Genomic DNA, 18,924 nt, shown 5'->3' with positions numbered 1-18,924 from the left:
AGTGAAGATGGCATGTGAGCTTTATTCATTCACTTAATTCAACAAATACTATTAAGCCCTACTATATGCTGGGTACTGTTCTCAGTCCTAAGGATCCAGCTGTGAACAAAGGTGATAAAGATCCTACGCTTGTGAAATTTACATCCTAATGAGGACAGATAGTACATAATAAACATAATAAGTGTATCTTATCATATGTTAGAAGATGATAGATGTTATGGAAAAAAGAAAAAGTAAGGCATAGTGAGGGATATTCGTAAAGTTGGGTTAAGGATAAGGAGGGAGAGGTTGCAGTCGTAAATAGGGTGGTCAGGGTTGGCTCATGGAAAAAGGTGATACTTGGGCAAACTCGTTTTTTAAAATTTCATTTTTTTTTTTTTTTTAATGAAGCATAGTTGACACACAATGTTGTTTGGGCAAACTCTTGATAAGGGATTGGCCAAGTGGGTATCCAAGTGAAGAGCATTCCCACCAGGGGCACAGCTGGACCAAAGGCGCTGAGTGGGAAGCCCGGTCTGTGCATTTTCCAGGACAACAGGAGGACCAGTGTGGTTGGAGCAGAGTGAGCAGGGGGAGATGAGTAGGAAATGAGGTCAGAGGTGTAATGGGGAGGGTGTGGTGGTGGTAGTGGTATGAGGGTAGGGGGCAGACCTTACAGGTAATTGTAAGAACTTTGGCTTTTACTCTTAATAAAATGAGGAGCCATTGAAGGATTTTGAGCTAGAAGTGTGACAATGATTTGGCTTTCGCTTACCATGATTACTTTGGCTGTTCTTTTGAGAACAAAAACTGGGGTGGGAGACCTTTTAGGAGGCTCTTGGTACAGTCTTGGCAAGAAACACTGGTAACTCAGGCTAGAGAGATAGCAGTGGTAAGAAGTGGTCAGATTTTGGTTGGTAGAACCAACATAGTTTCCTGAATGATTGGATATGGGCCATCAAGGGAGAGAAGGAAGGTGCAAAAATGGCAGTTTCGGCGGGACAGGAAGATCAGGAACTCAGTTTTAGGCATGCGAAGTTTGGGGTGTTTCCCAGCACCTGAGTGGAGGTCAGGTAGGTGGTTTGAGTTGAGAGTTTGGGAGAGAGGACTGGGCTCTAGGTACAGATTTGGGAGTTCCTGTCCTAGAGATGACATTTCAAGCCGCGGGCCCGGATGAATTCATCAAGGGAGTGAGTATGGTTAGAGAAGACCAGAGGTGGACCGTGGTCATTGCAACATTAAGAGAATGCAAGAGAAGCAACGAGCAAAGGAGCTGAGTCTCTGTTTAATGGAAACTTCACTTACATTGAGGCTGATACTAGTTTAGAGTTTAATACTCTATTATCTTATTGGATTCATGAATTGCCTTCTCTTTCCCCTTTTTTAGTGGGTCTCCTGTGAAACTCCTGTTTCCCATTAGGAGCACTCTTTTGTAAGGGTTCCACACAGGGGTCAGCAATTTTTCTGTCAAAGGCCAGGTGGTAAATATTTTAGGCTTTGCAGGCCTTTCAGTCTCTGTTGCAGCTACTCATCTCCTCTGTTGTATGAAAGCAGCTGTGGACACATAAGCAAGTGAACGTGGCAGTATTCTACTGAAACTTTAGTTATGGACACTGAAGTTTGAAGTTCATGCGGTTTCCGTGTGTCACAAAGTTTTATTCTATTGATTTTTTTTCAATTATTTGAAATATAGAGGTGCCTGGGTGGCTCAGTTGCTTAAGTAAGTGTCCAACTGTTAATCTCGGCTCAGGTCTTGATCTCAGGGTTGTGAGTTCAAACCCTGACTGGCTGGAGCCCATTTGAAAAAAAATTTAAAAAAATGAGTCTTACTTCACAGGCTATACAAAAACAGGCTGATTTGGCCTACTGGCTATAGTTTGCCAGTCCCTGGCGTAAAATGTCTTTTTTTCCCCAGGTCAACTTTGACCTGGATCGTTCTGCCAGATGCATTGGTTAGAAATCAGTTATGAAGTGTGTTGGCCAGCTCCTTCGAGTCTGTTTTTAGCCAGTGTCTATTCTAAATATAGGTTATTTGCATCATCTGGGTGGCCTTGTACGTGACATGTTTGAGGAGAGATGGGTCTAGGCAACTTCTAGGATCCCATTTACCCCCAAGATTCTAGTCCAGCGATTTTCTTAAAAAATAAACAAAAACCCCACACGATTCCTTTTGAAACTGTGTCCTCCATAGTTTCTGCAGCACTGTGGTCTCTCAGCCTCTTCCTGTGAGTCTTGACTTCCTTTTCCTTTTCCTTCACAGGCTCCTGATCTGATCCTTTCTGTTCCTGCGGGCTCTGTTCTCAGCCCCCTTCTTTCCCCTCTCTCTCCACTCTCTGGTGACTTTCCTCAGGCCATACCCTCAATTACCGCCTCTACACTGGTGACTAACAGATGTGCCGTTCAGCTCTGACCTCTCTTCTGTGGCGAAAAGCCTTTCAAGGTTTTCCATTACCTAGATGTTAAAATCCAAACTCATCAGCCCGGCCCAGGACCCCCCTGGTGCCCCGCCTGGCAGTTGGACTCCACTGGGCAGCTTCCAGCATGTCATCCATCATTCTTGCTCCTTGCCTTTGCCCCTGCTCTTCTTTCTGCCATCATTACCCTCTCTTCTTTCCTCCATCTCCCTGCCCCCTACTCCCAGCACCCACCAAACCGATGCCCTGTCCTTTAATAACCCACTCAGGCCACTTACCCTTCAAGATTCGGTTCGAATTTCTATGCCCCTGGAAGCCCTGTCTCATAGGCGAGGTTAAGCATTTTTCTCTGTGTGCCCATAATATCTTTAGTATCTTATACCTGTTTCCACTTCAGAACTTGCCTTATTGCAATAATTGTCAGGTCAAAAATTGCTGAATATTGGTTGAACATCAAATATATTTATAAGTTGGTACCTTCAGTAGAGAAGAGTTTGGTCCTGCTCATCTTTGTATCCCCAGAACCTGACATTTAGAAGGTGCTGACTTTGTGTTAAAAACGAATGAGCCCATGAGTCCATGTTTATGTGGGATATGCTGACTTAGACACGGATCAAAGTATATTGGCATTAGTAAGCAAAATTGGATCTTTTTATGATGATGGGTCTTTAAATATATTTATCTTTTTGTGTTGTAGGAGGAAGATTCTTCCAAGGATGGTCTCCCATTCAGAGTTGAGGAAACTTTTCTGTTCAGCGGATGCAGTCTGCTTTGATGTTGATAGCACTGTCATCAGAGAAGAAGGAATTGATGAGCTAGCCAAATTCTGTGGAGTTGAGGATGCTGTGTCAGAAATGTAGGAACAGTATTTATTCACTTTATGAAATGATAAAGAATTGCAAAAGAGAGTGACTTTTGGGTGACATGCAGGACCAGGGCCACAACTCCCCGATTTTTAGTCCCTGACTGCAAATCATGGGCAGTAAGCTTCTTCCTTCACTCAGAGCTGAATTCGCTAGTGTACATCATCCAGTCATCCATTTATACAAATTCTTAGGACCACAAAAAAAAATTGTTGCCTCTTACAAATAAATATGGATGACATGCTTTTAGCTCAGTCAGGGAAACTATGGCTATAACTAACCAAAGAAGATGACAGGGTAGGGGGTCACCAAGCGTCCAGTGCTTTGTGTCGCGGTTGAATGTGTGGCCTCAGTGGTTTGCTAGAAAGCTAGTTTTGGTTCAGAGTCTCTCAGCTTATTCCTGGGTGAGAGTCTTCCCTCCTTCCTACCCTCCGCATTGCTGCCTGCAGTCACCAGGTCACGGACCATTTCATGTTCAGCTGCATTTGATGCAAGACGTGGCCACAATTATGCAGCCATCGAAAGGAATGAGATCTTGCCATTTGCAACGACGTGGATGGAACTGGAGGGTGTTATGCTGAGTGAAATAAGTCAATCAGAGAAAGACATGTATCATATGACCTCACTGATATGAGGAATTCTTAATCTCAGGAAACAATCTGAGGGTTGCTGGAGTGGTGGGGGGTGGGAGGGATGGGGTGGCTGGGTGATAGACACTGGGGAGGGTATGTGCTATGGTGAGCGCTGTGATTTGTGCAAGACTGTTGAATCACAGATCTGTACTTCTGAAACAAATAATGCAACATATGTTAAGAAAAAAAAAAGATAGCAGGAGGGGAAGAATGAAGGGGAGTAAGTCAGAGGGGGAGACGAACCATGAGAGACGATGGACTCTGAAAAACAAACAGAGGGTTCTAGAGGGGAGGGGGGTGGGGGGATGGGTTAGCCTGGTGATGGGTATTAAAGAGGGCACGTTCTGCGTGGAGCACTGGGTGTGATGCACAAACAATGAATCATGGAACACTACATCAAAAACTAATGATGTAACGTATGGTGATTAACATAACAATAAAAAAATAAAACCAAGACGTGGCCACAAAATATTAATATGATTCTCAAGCAAATTTTCAGGAAGTTTATTACCAGGCCTTGCTCCCATGGCATTGTAGCATGTCTGCCGTATGGTGGGGCTCTAGGTAGCCCCTTCCTCACGGGTGGACGTTGGACGAGCTAGGGAGGTAAGGTGTAGACTTCAGGGACATCTGACATGGCTAGCCTGATGGTTGGGTCTTCCTCCTAGGACGCGGCGAGCCATGGGTGGGGCAGTGCCTTTCAAGGCTGCCCTCACAGAGCGCTTAGCTCTGATCCAGCCCTCCAGGGAACAGGTGCAAAGGCTCATAGCAGAGCACCCCCCACACCTGACCCCGGGCATAAGGTAAGAGAAGCCCCGGTCTGGGTACTGTCTCTCTGTCAGCACCTGCATTTGGGGGGATGTCCTCGAGAGTCTCTCATCATCGCTCTAGCCCTCCCTTCTCCCTGCTCCTTTCAGCTCTTACGTGTGGTCCTGAGTGGTTGGCCCTGCCCAAGTCATCTCTCCTGAGGGAGAGCCTAAGCTTCCTCTTCATTTTGTGTTTCTAGATTCATGGGCAGAATAGAGTTGTGGGATGGTTTCCTAAGCAGTCCAGCCCCACCTATTAATTTCTAGGTGCATTTAGAAAAACATACATGGGGCACCTGGGTGGCTCAGTGGTTAAGCGTCTGCCTTCGGCTCAGGTCATGATCCCAGCGGCCTGGGATCAAGCCCTGTGTTGGGCTCCCCGCTCAGCGGGGAGTCTGCTTCTATCCCTCTCCCTCTCTGTGTGCTCTCTCTCTCTCTCTAGCTCTCTCTCTCAAATAAATTAAAAAAAAATCTTTTAAAAAATACATAAAACATTATGATTAACCAGGCAATATACCTATCCAATATATTTGGGCAAATGCTTTGAGAAGAAAAAAATGTATTTTAGTTTCCTATTCATGTTTCATGTTTTTTCTTTTATATTAATCATTTTGGTGTTTTATATTTCTTTTTTTGCAGGGAGCTAGTAAGTCGCCTCCAAGAGCGAAATGTTCAGGTTTTCCTAATATCTGGTGGCTTTAGGAGCATTGTAGAGCACGTTGCTTCAAAGCTCAATATCCCGTCAACCAATGTTTTTGCCAATAGGCTGAAATTCTACTTTAATGGTAAGACTTTAATGGTACCATTTTCCCTTTCTTGTCAGTTTTATTGTTCAATATCTTATATAATGTCTGTTGGAATGCAACTTAAGGCAGCCTCAGAGTTAAATATTGAGATGAAGGATTCTTTTTTTTAATTTAATTTATTTTAATTCAATTAATTAAAATAGTGTATTATTAGTTTCAGAGGTAGAGTTCAGTGATTCATCAATTGCATAGAACACCCAGTGCTCATCACATCACGTGCCCTCCTTAATGCCCATCACCCAGTTACCCCGTCCCCCCACCCCTCGCCCCTCCAGCAACCCTCAGTTTTGTTTCCTAGAGTTAAGAGTCTCATGGTTTGTCTCCCTCTCTGATTTTGTCTTATTTTATTTTTTCCTCCCTTCCCCTATGATCCTCTGTTATGTTTCTTTACTTCTACATATGAGTGAAATCCTATGATAATTGTCTTTCTCTGACTGAGTTATCTCACTTAGCATAATACCCTCTATTTTTTTTTTTTTTTTTCTGAGATGAAGGATTCTCTCGACTGATGTCTTTTGCTTCTTGGTATCCTTTGTTCTGTGAAATAGACTTAGGCCATCACCTCTTCTGGCTTTAGTGTGTCCATCTAATCTCTCTCAGAATATAAACGTCTGCACTTGATTCCCGTGTACCCACATGACTCATTTTGTTATGTGTTATATTTCAGTTTTTTTGAGAGCTCTTATGTATTTGAACCAGTTTAGGCCCAGGAGGGAGAGTTTGTTAGCAGCGAGTCACTGCTCTGTCACTGGGTTTGAAGTGCCTCCTGGCCCTTCTCTGGACCATCGCAGAGCTGCGGCTGTGGTTACTACCATCTCAGGAGGTCTCTAGTTAAGGCAACGGGTGGCTGACATCCTTAAAACCAAATAATGTTTTTGTTTTTGTTTTAAGATTTTATTTATTTATTTGACATAGAGAAAGAATGAGAGAGAGAGCACAAGCAAGAGGAGCTGCAGAGGCAGAGGGAGAGGGAGAAGCAGGCTTCCTGCCAAGCAGGGGGCCCGATGTGGGACTCGATCCCCAGACCCTGGGATCATGACCTGAGCTGAAGGCAGACGCCCAACCGACTGAGCCACCCAGGCACCCCAAAACCAAATAATGTTAATTTTAAAATGTTAAATGTGTTGGTGGAACATTTTTGAAGGGTCTACAGGCACAGATCATTAAAAAAAATGTAGACAGGGAGTGTGGTAATTACTGTAAGAAAGAAAATCCATCAAATATAAGTTGGAATCTCCTCTTTGATGAAATTATATATTAACTTTTTAAAAAACGTCAATATATTATTGTTTCATGGTGTTCTGCCACCTGAGCGAGGTTTGAGAGTTACAACTCTGACAGCTTAGAGGATAAAACCGATTGACCCCAAGGTGTTTATGACCTAAAGGAGTAACCTCAACAAGAGGGATCTGCAGTTTAAAGGCAGAGGTTGTTTATGCGGGGAAGTAGGTGTGGAAATCCAGGCTGTGTTACTTTACTGAGGGCCATTTTTAGCTTTCTCCGTGACATTTAAGTGAGGGTATCATCTGTGCACAAAGCTGGCCCTACTGGTATAATTCTGTGGATCACTGACACTGTTTTAACTGCTCTTTTAAGGTGAATATGCAGGTTTTGATGAGATGCAGCCAACAGCCGAATCTGGTGGGAAAGGAAAAGTTATTAAACTTTTAAAGGAAAAATTTCAATTTAAGAAAATAGTCATGATTGGAGATGGAGCCACAGACATGGAAGCCTGCCCTCCTGCTGTATGTATCGAGTGTGCTGGCCTTTTCTGGTTGTATTTTTGTTTTAGATGGCTGATTTAGAACTCCGTAAGATCGGTGACAGTTAAACGAGAACTTCTAGGTATCACTGTAAAAAAACCAAAACAAATAAAACAACTTCAATCTCAGCATGTCAGCCGACTTTTTGCAAACCTAAGGAAGAAAACCACTTAGAACTTTACGACCCCCTTCCTGCCACCTCTCAGCCCAGGTGTGTGCTCCAGGTTCGGCTTTACTTCCCCAAACAATACCACAAATAATAAGACAGCTCTTACAACTGTAATCAAAATTTTAATGTCTTTATATATATAAGATTTCATTATTTGAGAGAGAGAGCATGCACGTGCATGTGAGGGAGAGAGAGAGGGAGCGTGCAGGAGCGGGGGGGGGGGGTTGGGGAGGGGTGGGGAGGGGTGGGGGGAGAAGCAGGCTTCCCACTGAGTGGGAAGCCTGATGTGGGGCTTGATCCCAGGACGCTGGGATCATGACCTGAGCTGAAGGCAGACGCTTAACGACTGAGCCACCCAGGCGCCCCTGTCTTTTTTATATTTGATAAAGTATTTCTTCATACATTATCTTCTGCTTGTTACTGGTTAGGGAACAGCGGCTCATGAGGTTTGATAATGTGCCTGTGTTAAAGCATTTTGTTTTTCTGAATGAATGCTGTTTTCTGAGACTAGCAGGAAACAGCCTGTATAGCAAGTGTTCCTGAATATCAGATGTGTCCCTTTCACGTAGGACTTTGCCCTTATCATCTCATCCTAAAGAAAAACTGAACCAAAAATATAGTGGTGAACTTTTTATTAGTTTCCTGAGATCTAAAAATAGTTGTCTCTGTAAATGATTAACCCAGAGTGGTTAAAGAATCTTTGGATCCTTTTAACTGACTTGAGTCAATTCAAGATGAGACATCTTGAGATGATTTACAACCCACATTGGGGTTGACTAAGTCACAAAAGCTGGGCTAGTTTTATGAGGAGTGTGTGGAAGGAAACGGTGCCTAGTTCTGTCAGGGAGCTGCTCATCCTGATGTCAAGAAATGACAAAACTATAAATTCCAGAGGACCCTAGCAGTCATCAGAAGATGACATGGCCTGACTGAACCAAGCGCGAGTGTGCGCATGCAGGTGTGTAGCCCTCAGAAGTGGTCAGAGGAATGAGTGATCTGGAGGAAGGTTAGTGGCCACCGCGTGAAGGCCTGGCAGGACTGAGGGAGGGGGCAGCAGAGCAGAGTGGGCATGTACTAGGCACGGACCTGGGCCGGTCAGGGGGCAAGACCCGGCAGGAATGGGCTTTCTCTTCAGCAACTGATGAAGACTTTATGTATCAGGCTCTTGGGTGTTACCATTAGGTCGTGGGGAACCCTGGAAGGCTTCTGGACAGAGAAGGAATGCATCAGTGTGTTAGGACAGCTGAGTTGGTGGTGCATGCAGTAAGGGCTGCCACAGCGGCAGGAAGCTCAGTTAGGAGGCTAAATTTAGCTGGAAGGTCAGAATCTCGTTACTTTTGCCCCCTTGTGTCGTCTGAAAACAAAAATGAAGAGAAAAGGCAAGTAAAAGAATTTTGAATGTCCAAATTAGGTATAATGTGCCTCTATCCTGGCAGAAAAAGAGAAAATACCATTTAAAAGATCAAAAAGAGAAAATACCATTTAAAAGAAGGCATCACTCGGTAGAAATTAAGGAAACAACATAGACGTAACATTTAAATAATTTTAATGATGGAAAGTGGAGTGCTGCCGGCAGATGGTGGGGCTGTCATCTCCTTTGGCCCAGAACCACACCCTCCCTGGGAGGGAGGTCCGTCAGGTTCACCCAGAGCACCTGTCAGGAGATACCTGCTCTGGCCCTGATTCTAGGCCCAGTGGGACTTCAGCTGCACCCTAGGCTTCTCTTTCATCTTCCCTCTTTGAGATTGCCTGGCCTGGCTGTGCCTGCATCCAGTTGAGAACTAAAGACATTTACCACCTGATGGGATTTTATCTTTGTAAGCAATTTTACTGGTTTTAAAGGGGCTTGATTTCTCCTTGAAGCCTGCAATGACCCCAGCCTGAATGGATTTGCAGCAGTGGTGCCCTGACTCCTTCATTCTTGGGACAGGGGAGGCAAGGAGGCAAGGAGGCCCAGGGAGCTGGGGAGGCACCCCCTCGAGGCTGGGCTTTACCTGTCTTTACACAAACAGTTTATTCTTTCAAATAACACTTACTGCCCCAGGGTGTTGCTGTATCTTTTTTTTTTTTTTTTTAACTCTTTCCTCTTTTTTTTCCCTCTTAGGATGTTTTCATTGGATTTGGAGGAAATGTGATCAGACAACAAGTAAAAGACAATGCACAATGGTACATCACTGATTTTGTAGAGCTTTTGGGAGAACTGGAAGAATAATATCAATTTTTATACGGTTCATAACAACTTCAGGTTAATTTTTTAAAGTTACAGTTTGATACCGTTTGCTTACAATTGCCTATTACAACTTAATGTATAGATGTGGTACTGATTATCTGTACTTCCAAGTAAACTATGGAAAATTGCTCTTTTTTAACTGCAATCCCAGCATTATTATGACCATTAATTAGCTGGAGAGTTTTATAATCTGAATTCTTTATGTATTTTCCTAGCGATATTTTATTTGAAACCTTTTAAAGGTGGATAGTAAATGAAACACCTTCCCTATTGGAGATATGGGTTAGGCAGCTTTAAGTAAATGTTGGTTTTCCCTTTGGTAGGTAAATAAAAGTTTATCCATATATCAGTACAGATTGGTGGCATTGTCACTTTCTGCCTATCATGTATTTCAATATCAAATATTTCAAGTACTTTCAGTGTTTGAGTAGAAACAACCTCCAGGCAAGGAACGAAGGAGTTGGAGACCCCACCCTGATCACAGGGCATCGTGCTGGTCACAGGGCAGCCCCCACCAACCCTCACACTGGGCCAGAGAGCTGGAGGTGCTTTCTTAGCTCTTGGAATTTGTCATATTGGGACTGTTACAAAGGCTTTTAAAAGAAAATGGAGCCTTAGACAAAAGTAGTGACCTTAAAAAATGGGCATTTGAGGGGCGCCTGGGTGGCTCAGTGGTTAAGCGTCTGCCTTCGGCTCGGGTCATGGTCCCAGGGTCCTGGGATCGAGCCCCGCCTCAGGCTCCCTGCTCTACAGGAAGCCTGCTTCTCCCTCCCCCACTCCCCCTGCTTGCGTTCCCTCTCTTGCTGTGTCTCTCTCTGTCAAATAAACAAACTCTTTTTTAAAAAAAAAAAAGGGGGCATTTGATAATCACATGAAGTAAAAGAACTAAGAACACATTTTACTCATCCCAAATGAGTTTCGCCTTAAATGAATTAAGAAGTACCTCCTAATAGCCTATATGAACCATTCTTTCTTAACAGAGGACTTGGAAAGACCTGAAAGCCAGGTTTGTGTTTATTCTGTGCGGTGCCAAGATTTCAGAACATGCTTTGAAAGTATGCGGTCATATACCCTCCCTGGCAGAAAAATGAGGGAGGATAAAGCACAGCTCTAGGGAGAGGCATGCAGTCGACAATTAAGTAGAAAGGCCCGGAAGGGTTGAATATAGGAAATTACTTGAAAAACTTATAATTTAACCAAATAATCAAATTTGGTCAAATAATCAGGTTATTATGTAGCCAAATAACCAAATCAGATGAATCAGATTTCCTTCCAAATCCGAGTTGCGAGCGGAGAGCCGTCACATAGGTGTGGGCAACGTTTAAATGAGACCCCACACGACGAGGCGGTGAGGGTGCTTGCCGGCAGCTCGCCCGCCGGCCGTTCCGGGGCTTGGGCACTTTGAGCCCAGCCGAGCTCTGGGGCAGGCCCCGGGCGGGCCGGCTCCGCGGAGGGCTGCGTACTGCCGTCCCCCGGGGACCCAGCGCGCGGGCGGGAGCCGCGGGCGGTGGGCGGAGGACCCAGGAGCTTTTGGCCCCTAACGCTTCCAAGGCCGGCCTTCCCCAGCGCAGCGGCCTGAACAGGACCCTTTTAAGCCGGTAAAGTTAAGAATTCAGGGTTTTCGTGGTATTAAATTAAATTAAATTAAATTGAAACGGTGGAAGTCCCTCAAAGCTTTTATCTGCTTAAAAAAAAGAGACAACCCCATGGCATTTATCTCATACGCCAGCCCCCTTCTGTGGTTTGCTGTTAGGATTCTTCTCTCTCTTCTCCTGGAGACAAATGTTTCTCCATGACTCCTGGGGCAGCCCGCTGGGCTGTCACTCCCAAGAGCTGGGCAGAGCGTTCCAGACCTGGGGCAGGAGCCTAGGAGGATTCTAGAGGATTCCAGAGATTCAAGTGGTCGGCCTCAGTAAATGTTGGCACAAGCATAATGGCTTTGGCCTCTGTGACCCTCAGGATTGTTATGATCAGGTTCAGAAAACCTGGGCAGTGATCTGACCACATGTCACACTGCTTACTTTCACATTTCCAAGGTGTTTTCACATGTCCTCATGTGATTCTCACAACCCTGAGGTCAGCAGCATAGATACCGCTGTCTTTTTAACAGACGGCAGCAAGCTCACAAAAGTTAATGACTTTCAGAGCTGGAGCTCGGGCCAATGATTTCCACAGCGTTCTTCATCGTGTGCGTTGCTGGAGAGTTAATTTACTGGGGCCAGGAGAATCTACCGTAAGCTAACACTTAACACTGTGATCACAGGTGTTAATGTATATTAATGCAGTAGATGAGATTTTATTCCCTAGGTTGGAAGACCTATTTTACAAAATATTCAAGTGGTTTCATTTTCAATGGTCATTGAACTCTGCAAAGAGTCCTAGTTTTAGCACTAGTTAATAGAGGACCATTCAGTACTTTGCTGATCAGTTTCCACCTCTGAACATATTTTGATGTATGTTTATTATTTTCCTTTTGAATTGTTTTTACTGAGTTTACCTGGGCATGTATCTTAATTTCCAAGGATCGCTAGAACTTGCATCAAAAATAGTATGAATAAAGACACTGCCCAGCTTTCCGAGAGCCTCATGTCAGTTGGAGCTGACAGTCTCCATACTTTCTCTTTTAAGATTTTATTTATTTATTTGAGAGAGAGAGAATGAGAGAGAGAGAGAGAGAGAGAGAAACAGCATATGAGAGGGGGTTGGGTCAGAGGGAGAAGCAAACTCCCCGCAGAGCAGGGAGCCAGATATGGGACTTGATCCCAGGACTCCAGGATCATGACCTGAGCCGAAGGCAGTCGCCCAACCAACTGAGCCACCCGGGCGCCCTCCATACTTTCTCTTTTCTTATCTTCCCTTTCTCCATTTACTTTCCACCTCCCTTCCTTCTGTCCATTCATCAAGCACATTATTGAACATCTACTGTGTCCCAGCCAGAAACTGAAGGTATCAATTTAATAAATATAATGCAGAACTGAAGAAAGGCTCTTTCACAGGCAGCCATGGTATGAATAAGGGGGAAAGAAATACGTTCTGTCAAATGCTGGTTTTAGGAGAGCAAAGTGTGGGTCCTAGAGGGCTTTTGAAAAGAAGTAGGGATGATACCACATAAATGATAATTAAAAATGAGTGGGCTTGTGGGCGCCTGGGTGGCTCAGTTGGTTAAGCAACTGCCTTCGGCTCAGGTCATGATCCCGGGGTCCCGGGATCGAGTCCCACATCGGCTCCCTGCTGAGCGGGGAGTCTGCTTCTCCCTCTGACCCTCTTCCCTCTCATGCTCTCTATCTCTCATTCTCTCTCTCTCAAATAAATAAATAAAATCTTAAAAAAAAAATGAGTGGGCTTGTGCAAGTAATATTCACCAGGCTTACACCCAACGAATGGAAAATGAGTTTGGAAGTTTTGAATATTCCTAATGAAAATTTGTAGTGGCACAAAATAATACAATTCATTCTTCTATGGGCATTTAATAAAAGGATGTGACAGATTGGGCAGGAATTGGTAAAATAGTGATTATTTGATAAAGTAGCATAATGAGAGAACGTTCTTGTAAGTCACCGAGTGACCACCATGTTACTCAGTTAGCGGTCAGTTTTCAGACCTCCTCTAACCCAGTCTCGCAGCAGCATTTGGCACGGGTGATCTCATCCTTGACGGACTTTGCTCACTTAGCTTTCATGACATCCCACTTCCTTGAGTTTTTTCCTCTTTCCCTGATGGGTTTTCACTCTCTTCCTGGTTCCTCCTTACCCTGGTTGTCTTCTCTGTCTACACGCACTCCCCATAAGACTTTAAATTCTCTATGCAGACAATTCGCAAATGCCTATCTCCAGGTGAGACTGCTCTCCTAAACTGCAGAATTCACACGTGCCTACCTGGTATCTCCACCTGGGTATCTGCATAGACCATCTCAAACTCAGTACGAGCAAAACAATTCCTGATCTTCACTTCCCCAAATCTGTTGCACCTAACCACCTACATACAGCCTTCCATCCTTCCAGTTGTGGAGGACAGGACTTCGGTCACTTGATCTTTTTTTCTTTCATTCACACTCCACAATCATTCGTTCAGGAAATCATCTTGGCTCTGCTGTCAAGATAAAATCAGAATTTCACCATTCTCCCTACTTCCACTGCTACCCCTAGTCCAAGCCACCATTTAAAATGTTAAGTCAGATCATGCCCTTCCTCTGCTCAATACCTTCCAGTGGATCCCATCTCAGAGTAAAAGTCAAGGTCCCTCCAGGGGCTCCCAACACTCTACTGATCCAGCCCCATGACCTCTGGCTTCTCCCACCAAGTCCTCCCTCTCCTGTTTCAGCCACTGGTCTCCACCGCTCTAGTGCATGCCAGGCATGACCCTGCCTTAGGGCCTCTGCTGCAGCCATTCCCTCAGCATGGTGGGATTCCCTTCCAAATGCTGGCTAACTTTGTCACCTCCTTCAAGTTTTTGCTTAGATCTCAGCTTTTCAGCGAGGCCAACTGACAATACTGCATACCGCCTCTCACAGCCCACCCTTAGATTCCTGATCTCCATTACCCTGTTCTACCTTCCCCCACTAGAGCACGTATCAACTTCTACCATATCATGTAACTTAAGAGTATTTTATATTTTAATTGCCAGTCTCTTCTCACTGGACTGTAAGCTTCACAAAGGCAGGGATCATGTTTTGTTCATGATGTTCTTCCCTGTGTCTGATGCTTGGCACATAACAGAAACTCAGTATTTGTTGACTTGAAGGAAGACTAAAGCCTAGCGTGAGGCAGGCTGCTTTGTGAAATCCAATGACTTAATTAGGACAGAAATTCCTCTTCCTAGAGTAGGGTATATTCTGAAAGAGCTCCATTTTACAGTTTGTTGCTCTGTGCTTTTCTGAACAGAAAGCTCCTTTAAGAAAGCAACACAAAAAGAGAAAAGCAAAGCTTCTAAAAGAAAACCTCATTCTTGCATATTCTATTTGGCATCTGGACATCATGGTGCTCACCAGATACCGAATGGCCCCTGGATAGGGAGTTGGGTGGATGATGCAGTTTAGAGAGCCTCATCTAACTCATTCACCAACTGTGAGCTCAGTTGTGAGGGTTAATTTTATAGGTCAACTTGACGGCCTAAGGGATGTCCAGGTAGCTGCTAAAACATCTCTGGGTGTGCCTGTGAGGGTGTTCCTGGAGGATTAGCATTTGATTCAACAGAATGAGTATACAGATCCTCCTCATCGATGTAGGGGGGCATCTGATCCATTGGTGGCCCAAGTGGAACAAGGAAGGGCAGATGTAGGCCCAAGTGGAACAAGGAAGGGCAGATGTAGGCTCTCTGCGTGAGATGGGGTGTTCATCTTCTGCTCTCAGATACTGGAGCTCCTGGTTCCTGGGCCTCTGACCTTGGACTAGGAGTTAAACCATCAGCTCTCCTGATTCTCAGGCCTTTGGACTTGGGACAGAATTGTACCATTGGTTTTCTTGGTTCTGTAGCGGGCAGATGGCAGATTCTGGGACTTCTTGGCTTCCATAACCATGAGCCAATTCCTGTCTCTTCTTACGCGTATCTCATCTAGATATCCTATTGGTTCTGTGTCTCTGGAGAACCTTAACGCCCTAGTGAATGATAGAAAATTCCGGACTTCTGCAGGGTTCAAGTCCACACAACTTGTAAGTGAAAATTCCCTCCGTTCCTAGCAGTTTTTTTTCCCAGTTCCGAATAGCTAGATCACCAGTAAAGCTAATTCACCAGTAATACTACTTCTACCATTTTTCTTTATATAGTGTAGAAAGCAGTTTCATATAAATAATTCTTTCATTCACATCCTACAAACGTGCTCTGAGCACCCAATTAGTACAACTGCTAAAATGCAGGTCTTCTGTGCTGGAGCTCCCCATCCCTTCTCTCTCCTCCTGCTTCCCGTGGCATTAAGAAGTTACAAAGATTCAGAGCTGAAGGGATGTTAAATGCCATGGGATTCCACCTCCCCATTTTACGGATTCAGGGAACTGAACACCAAAGACGGGAAGTACCTCGTCAAGGAGCAGAGCCTGGACTTGGAAGTGCCTGTTCTTCTACCAGCTGACCCAGTCCCCCAGGCCCCAAGCCCTGGTACAAACACCCGGTCCTCAAAACACTTCGCTAGGGCGCCTGGGTGGCTCAGTTGGTTAAGCGACTGCCTTCGGCTCGGGTCATGATCCTGGAGTCCCGGGATCGAGTCCCGCATCGGGCTCCCTGCTCAGCAGGGAGTCTGCTTCTCCCTCTGACCCTCCCCCCTCTCATGCTCTATCTCATTCTCTCTCTCAAATAAATAAATAAATAAATAAATATTTAAAAAAAACACACAACACTTTGCTAAACGGCTAGGGGGACGCTGAGGAGCTTTCTTAATATTTTGCTCTGTAGACTCACATATGCCCACTCAGCAGGGACAAGCTGTTTTTCAAGAGGGACAGGGTCATTCTCAGCACAAGTTCAGTAAAAAAAAAAGACTACAAACAAGTAATATGTGAAAATCAAGAGGATTTTATTGATTTTTATAGGTTCTTGGAGAAAACCATTCACATGTAAAAGTTTGACATTTGCTCTGAGATTTATTCACACTTTATTTTACACAAAAATTCTTTAATTTGGGGGTCAGACATAATTTTTCACTTCAGTGGGACTTTCACATGATGACAGTCACAAAATAGGCACACTATGTTAAAAAAAACTAAATCAAACAGAGCTAGACAAAGTATGCACTTTATTCCAACTTAAATCTCAACATGCACCACCCCTCATACATGATCTTGAAGTATCTGCTATGAGCTTACTAAAACATTAACTACAGGATGTCTGAGGTCACAAATGATTGTTTACAAAATAAAACCTCTTTTCCTAATGCTACTCGTTTTATTATAGAAAAATATTACAAATAAAAATTAGTGCTATTCAAGGTGTTCATTTCAAAATCACATATGATACACAGGGTCAAGCCATTATTTCCCCTCATATCGAGCTATCACAATACACTATGTAAAGACTGAATTACTGATTAAGGGTACCTTAGCAACCACTACCAGCTTAGTAATGACATGTCGTTTACTATGCCAACTGATTAAAAATGAGAGGGAAGTAAAACATTTTCAGGTATTGGGTACGCTCTTAATTTGTTCCGAGTCTGAGGCTCAGAAAAATTGCTAGAGTAACATGACAAAATTTATATTTCTTCCTGATACAAGAAATTTGTCTAAAAATCTGTAACTATAAAACAGATTTGCTTTTTATAAAGAAATGGCTAACTTTTTTTTCATGGTTAGGTTCCTATTTGGAGAGGATTCAAATTTTAATTTGGGCCCTCTTTTCCCAGAGGGTGGAGAAGGGTAGCTGGTAGTATAAGGTGTATTCAACAAACACAGGGATGTTTCAAAGAGGACTACAGAGCACTGTTACAATCCAACTCTAATCGTTTCCTTTCTTGTGATTATGTAAATTTTAAAGAAAAGAGGCCTCTCACAAGCTATATACAGCAGTTTACACTTCAGTGTTTCTTTTTCACTTGATATACAATTAAAATTAATTTATGACAAATACTTGTCACATAAATTTATGTAGGCACGTCTAAAATCTGTTTACTGGAGGGGTGAGGTCTTCAGTGGGATCATGATTCTGGATTCCATTTCCTGAATAAGTGGGACTGAAAACAAGGATCAAGATTATTGTGCTTGTTCTTTTCTAAACAGATTATGGTAAATGTACAGTAACAAACAGGTTGCTGAGGATGTTCAGAAGACATGCCGCTTGGAATCAGAACAGAGTACTGGAAAGTAGAGAACTGATCTCAGGGACAGAAATATACGAGCTAAGGGTAGATCAGTTAACATCCCGGGAGATGTTTTTGAAAATTAAAGCAGATTCTATCTGGAGATCTGTTTCATTTGTCGGAACTTAGGAAAGTCCATGTTGTAAGAAAAGTGGTGCTTTCTCAAAAGGTTGAGAACTCTGAGCTAAAACAAAGTCATATAAAATCAAATCATACTGCCTGTGACTGTATAACCAGCACTTGTAAAACTCACTGCTGAGTCAAATACGCCTCTGGGAGCTAATGAACATGTAAGAATAAGCAACCAGTCACATACAATTATATGATGTTTTGACCTAAAAGACAAGATAATACTTATTTTCTGGAACAAAGTACTCTTTGATCTTCTTAGTAGTATACTGGCTTAAATGTACCTGACAAGCAACATGATTGGTGCTTACTACCTGGGTCAGTATTACTGGGTTGTATTCAGCCCAATTGTTCTTATAAAAATCAAGCCACCAGGACTTCATAGTATACATGGACATGCCCATGCATACACGTGTACACACACAAAGTCAAAATGTCGAATTAATTTTCAAAATTACTTTTTAATTGCTGTATTACAGTGTTTTTGGGACTAGATAATTTTGATGAGAAAGGGAAAGCTTAGAAAAAAATTGTGTAATAAATATTCAGAGAATATAGAAAAGTACAAAAAAAAAGTAATGATGTAAAATTTCCAACATACAAGTGTCTGAAAACTGTACCAGACAATATACACACTTGCTATTTTTTTTTAAGATTTTATTTTTAAATAATCTCTACACTCAATGTGGGGCTTGAACTCACAACCTTATGAGATCAAGAGTTGCACACTCCACTGACCAAGTCCACCAGGTGCCCCCCCCACATACTTGAAAGAATGAAATTTCCTTATTGAAAAGAAGGCAGGTAACTATTAAGGAAAAATCTGACTATTCTCCATCCCCCCCCCAACCTTGTTCACCATCCTAGAGCAACATACTATTTAACAACAACAAAAAACAAACCAAAACACATATTAGCCTTGAGGGGGAAAGAACATAAAACAATAAGATGAGAAGAATGACAAGTTTTATGTTTATGAAAGTATTACCTGTATAATATACCAATTCTTCCCAGCCATGTTTATGCCATGCTGCATTCCGTATATCTTCCCTGGTTTGAAGATCCTTGTAAGCTGAAAAAGAACCACACAGAAGAAGCAGGCTTAAACCAAACAAAATGTCCTGCATTCCACTAGTATGTCCATCAAGTCAGCTGCTCAGCTAGTTTTCTCAAACAGACCACTCTGGGGATTTAACAATAAGCTGAGATCACTGCGAGCTGGTTACTCTGAGCAAAATTATGTTAGGCCTTGTGAGAGAAGCAAAATAAACAACTCTTTAAATTTGAAAATCCAGTGGATCCAAGACCTACCTTTCAAACCAAGTGAATTTCTTCAATAACACGTTAAAT

At 43.3% G+C, this 18,924-nt stretch overlaps 2 protein-coding genes across 22 annotated transcripts in view; one reads left to right on the top strand and one right to left on the bottom strand.

The window, feature by feature from the left end:
• PSPH (phosphoserine phosphatase) overlaps window positions 1-18,924 on the top strand; it is a 61,253-nt gene that overhangs the window by 39,901 nt on the left and 2,428 nt on the right. For 20 of the 21 annotated variants that reach the window (XM_088029127.1, XM_088029128.1, XM_088029115.1 and 17 more), the window contains 5 exons: window positions 3,091-3,249; window positions 4,557-4,691; window positions 5,334-5,479; window positions 7,097-7,245; window positions 9,537-10,014. In XM_088029127.1, the coding sequence (XP_087885253.1) occupies window positions 3,110-3,249; window positions 4,557-4,691; window positions 5,334-5,479; window positions 7,097-7,245; window positions 9,537-9,644 (678 nt within the window). In that variant the 5' untranslated portion in view covers window positions 3,091-3,109 and the 3' untranslated portion in view covers window positions 9,645-10,014. Of the gene's footprint in view, window positions 1-3,090; window positions 3,250-4,556; window positions 4,692-5,333; window positions 5,480-7,096; window positions 7,246-9,536; window positions 10,015-18,924 lie in introns of those variants that run through there. The other variant, XM_028109832.2, reaches the window with a different exon arrangement.
• Window positions 16,147-18,924, bottom strand: part of NIPSNAP2 (nipsnap homolog 2) — a 31,676-nt gene continuing 28,898 nt past the window's right edge. The window contains exons 9-10 of the mRNA XM_028109839.2: window positions 18,563-18,646; window positions 16,147-17,319 (exon numbers count right to left, since the gene is read on the bottom strand). Coding sequence (XP_027965640.1) covers window positions 17,255-17,319; window positions 18,563-18,646 — 149 coding nt within the window. The 3' untranslated portion in view covers window positions 16,147-17,254. The remainder of the gene's footprint in view (window positions 17,320-18,562; window positions 18,647-18,924) is intronic.

The sequence above is a fragment of the Eumetopias jubatus genome, unplaced genomic scaffold (assembly GCF_037043125.1).
Source record: "Eumetopias jubatus isolate StellerSeaLion01/CBP00866 unplaced genomic scaffold, mEumJub1_p1.0 scaffold_12, whole genome shotgun sequence".
NCBI classification, from domain to species: Eukaryota; Metazoa; Chordata; class Mammalia; order Carnivora; family Otariidae; genus Eumetopias; species Eumetopias jubatus.
Note: the sequence above shows the minus strand (reverse complement) of the source record. Positions and strands in the feature narration are given on the sequence as shown.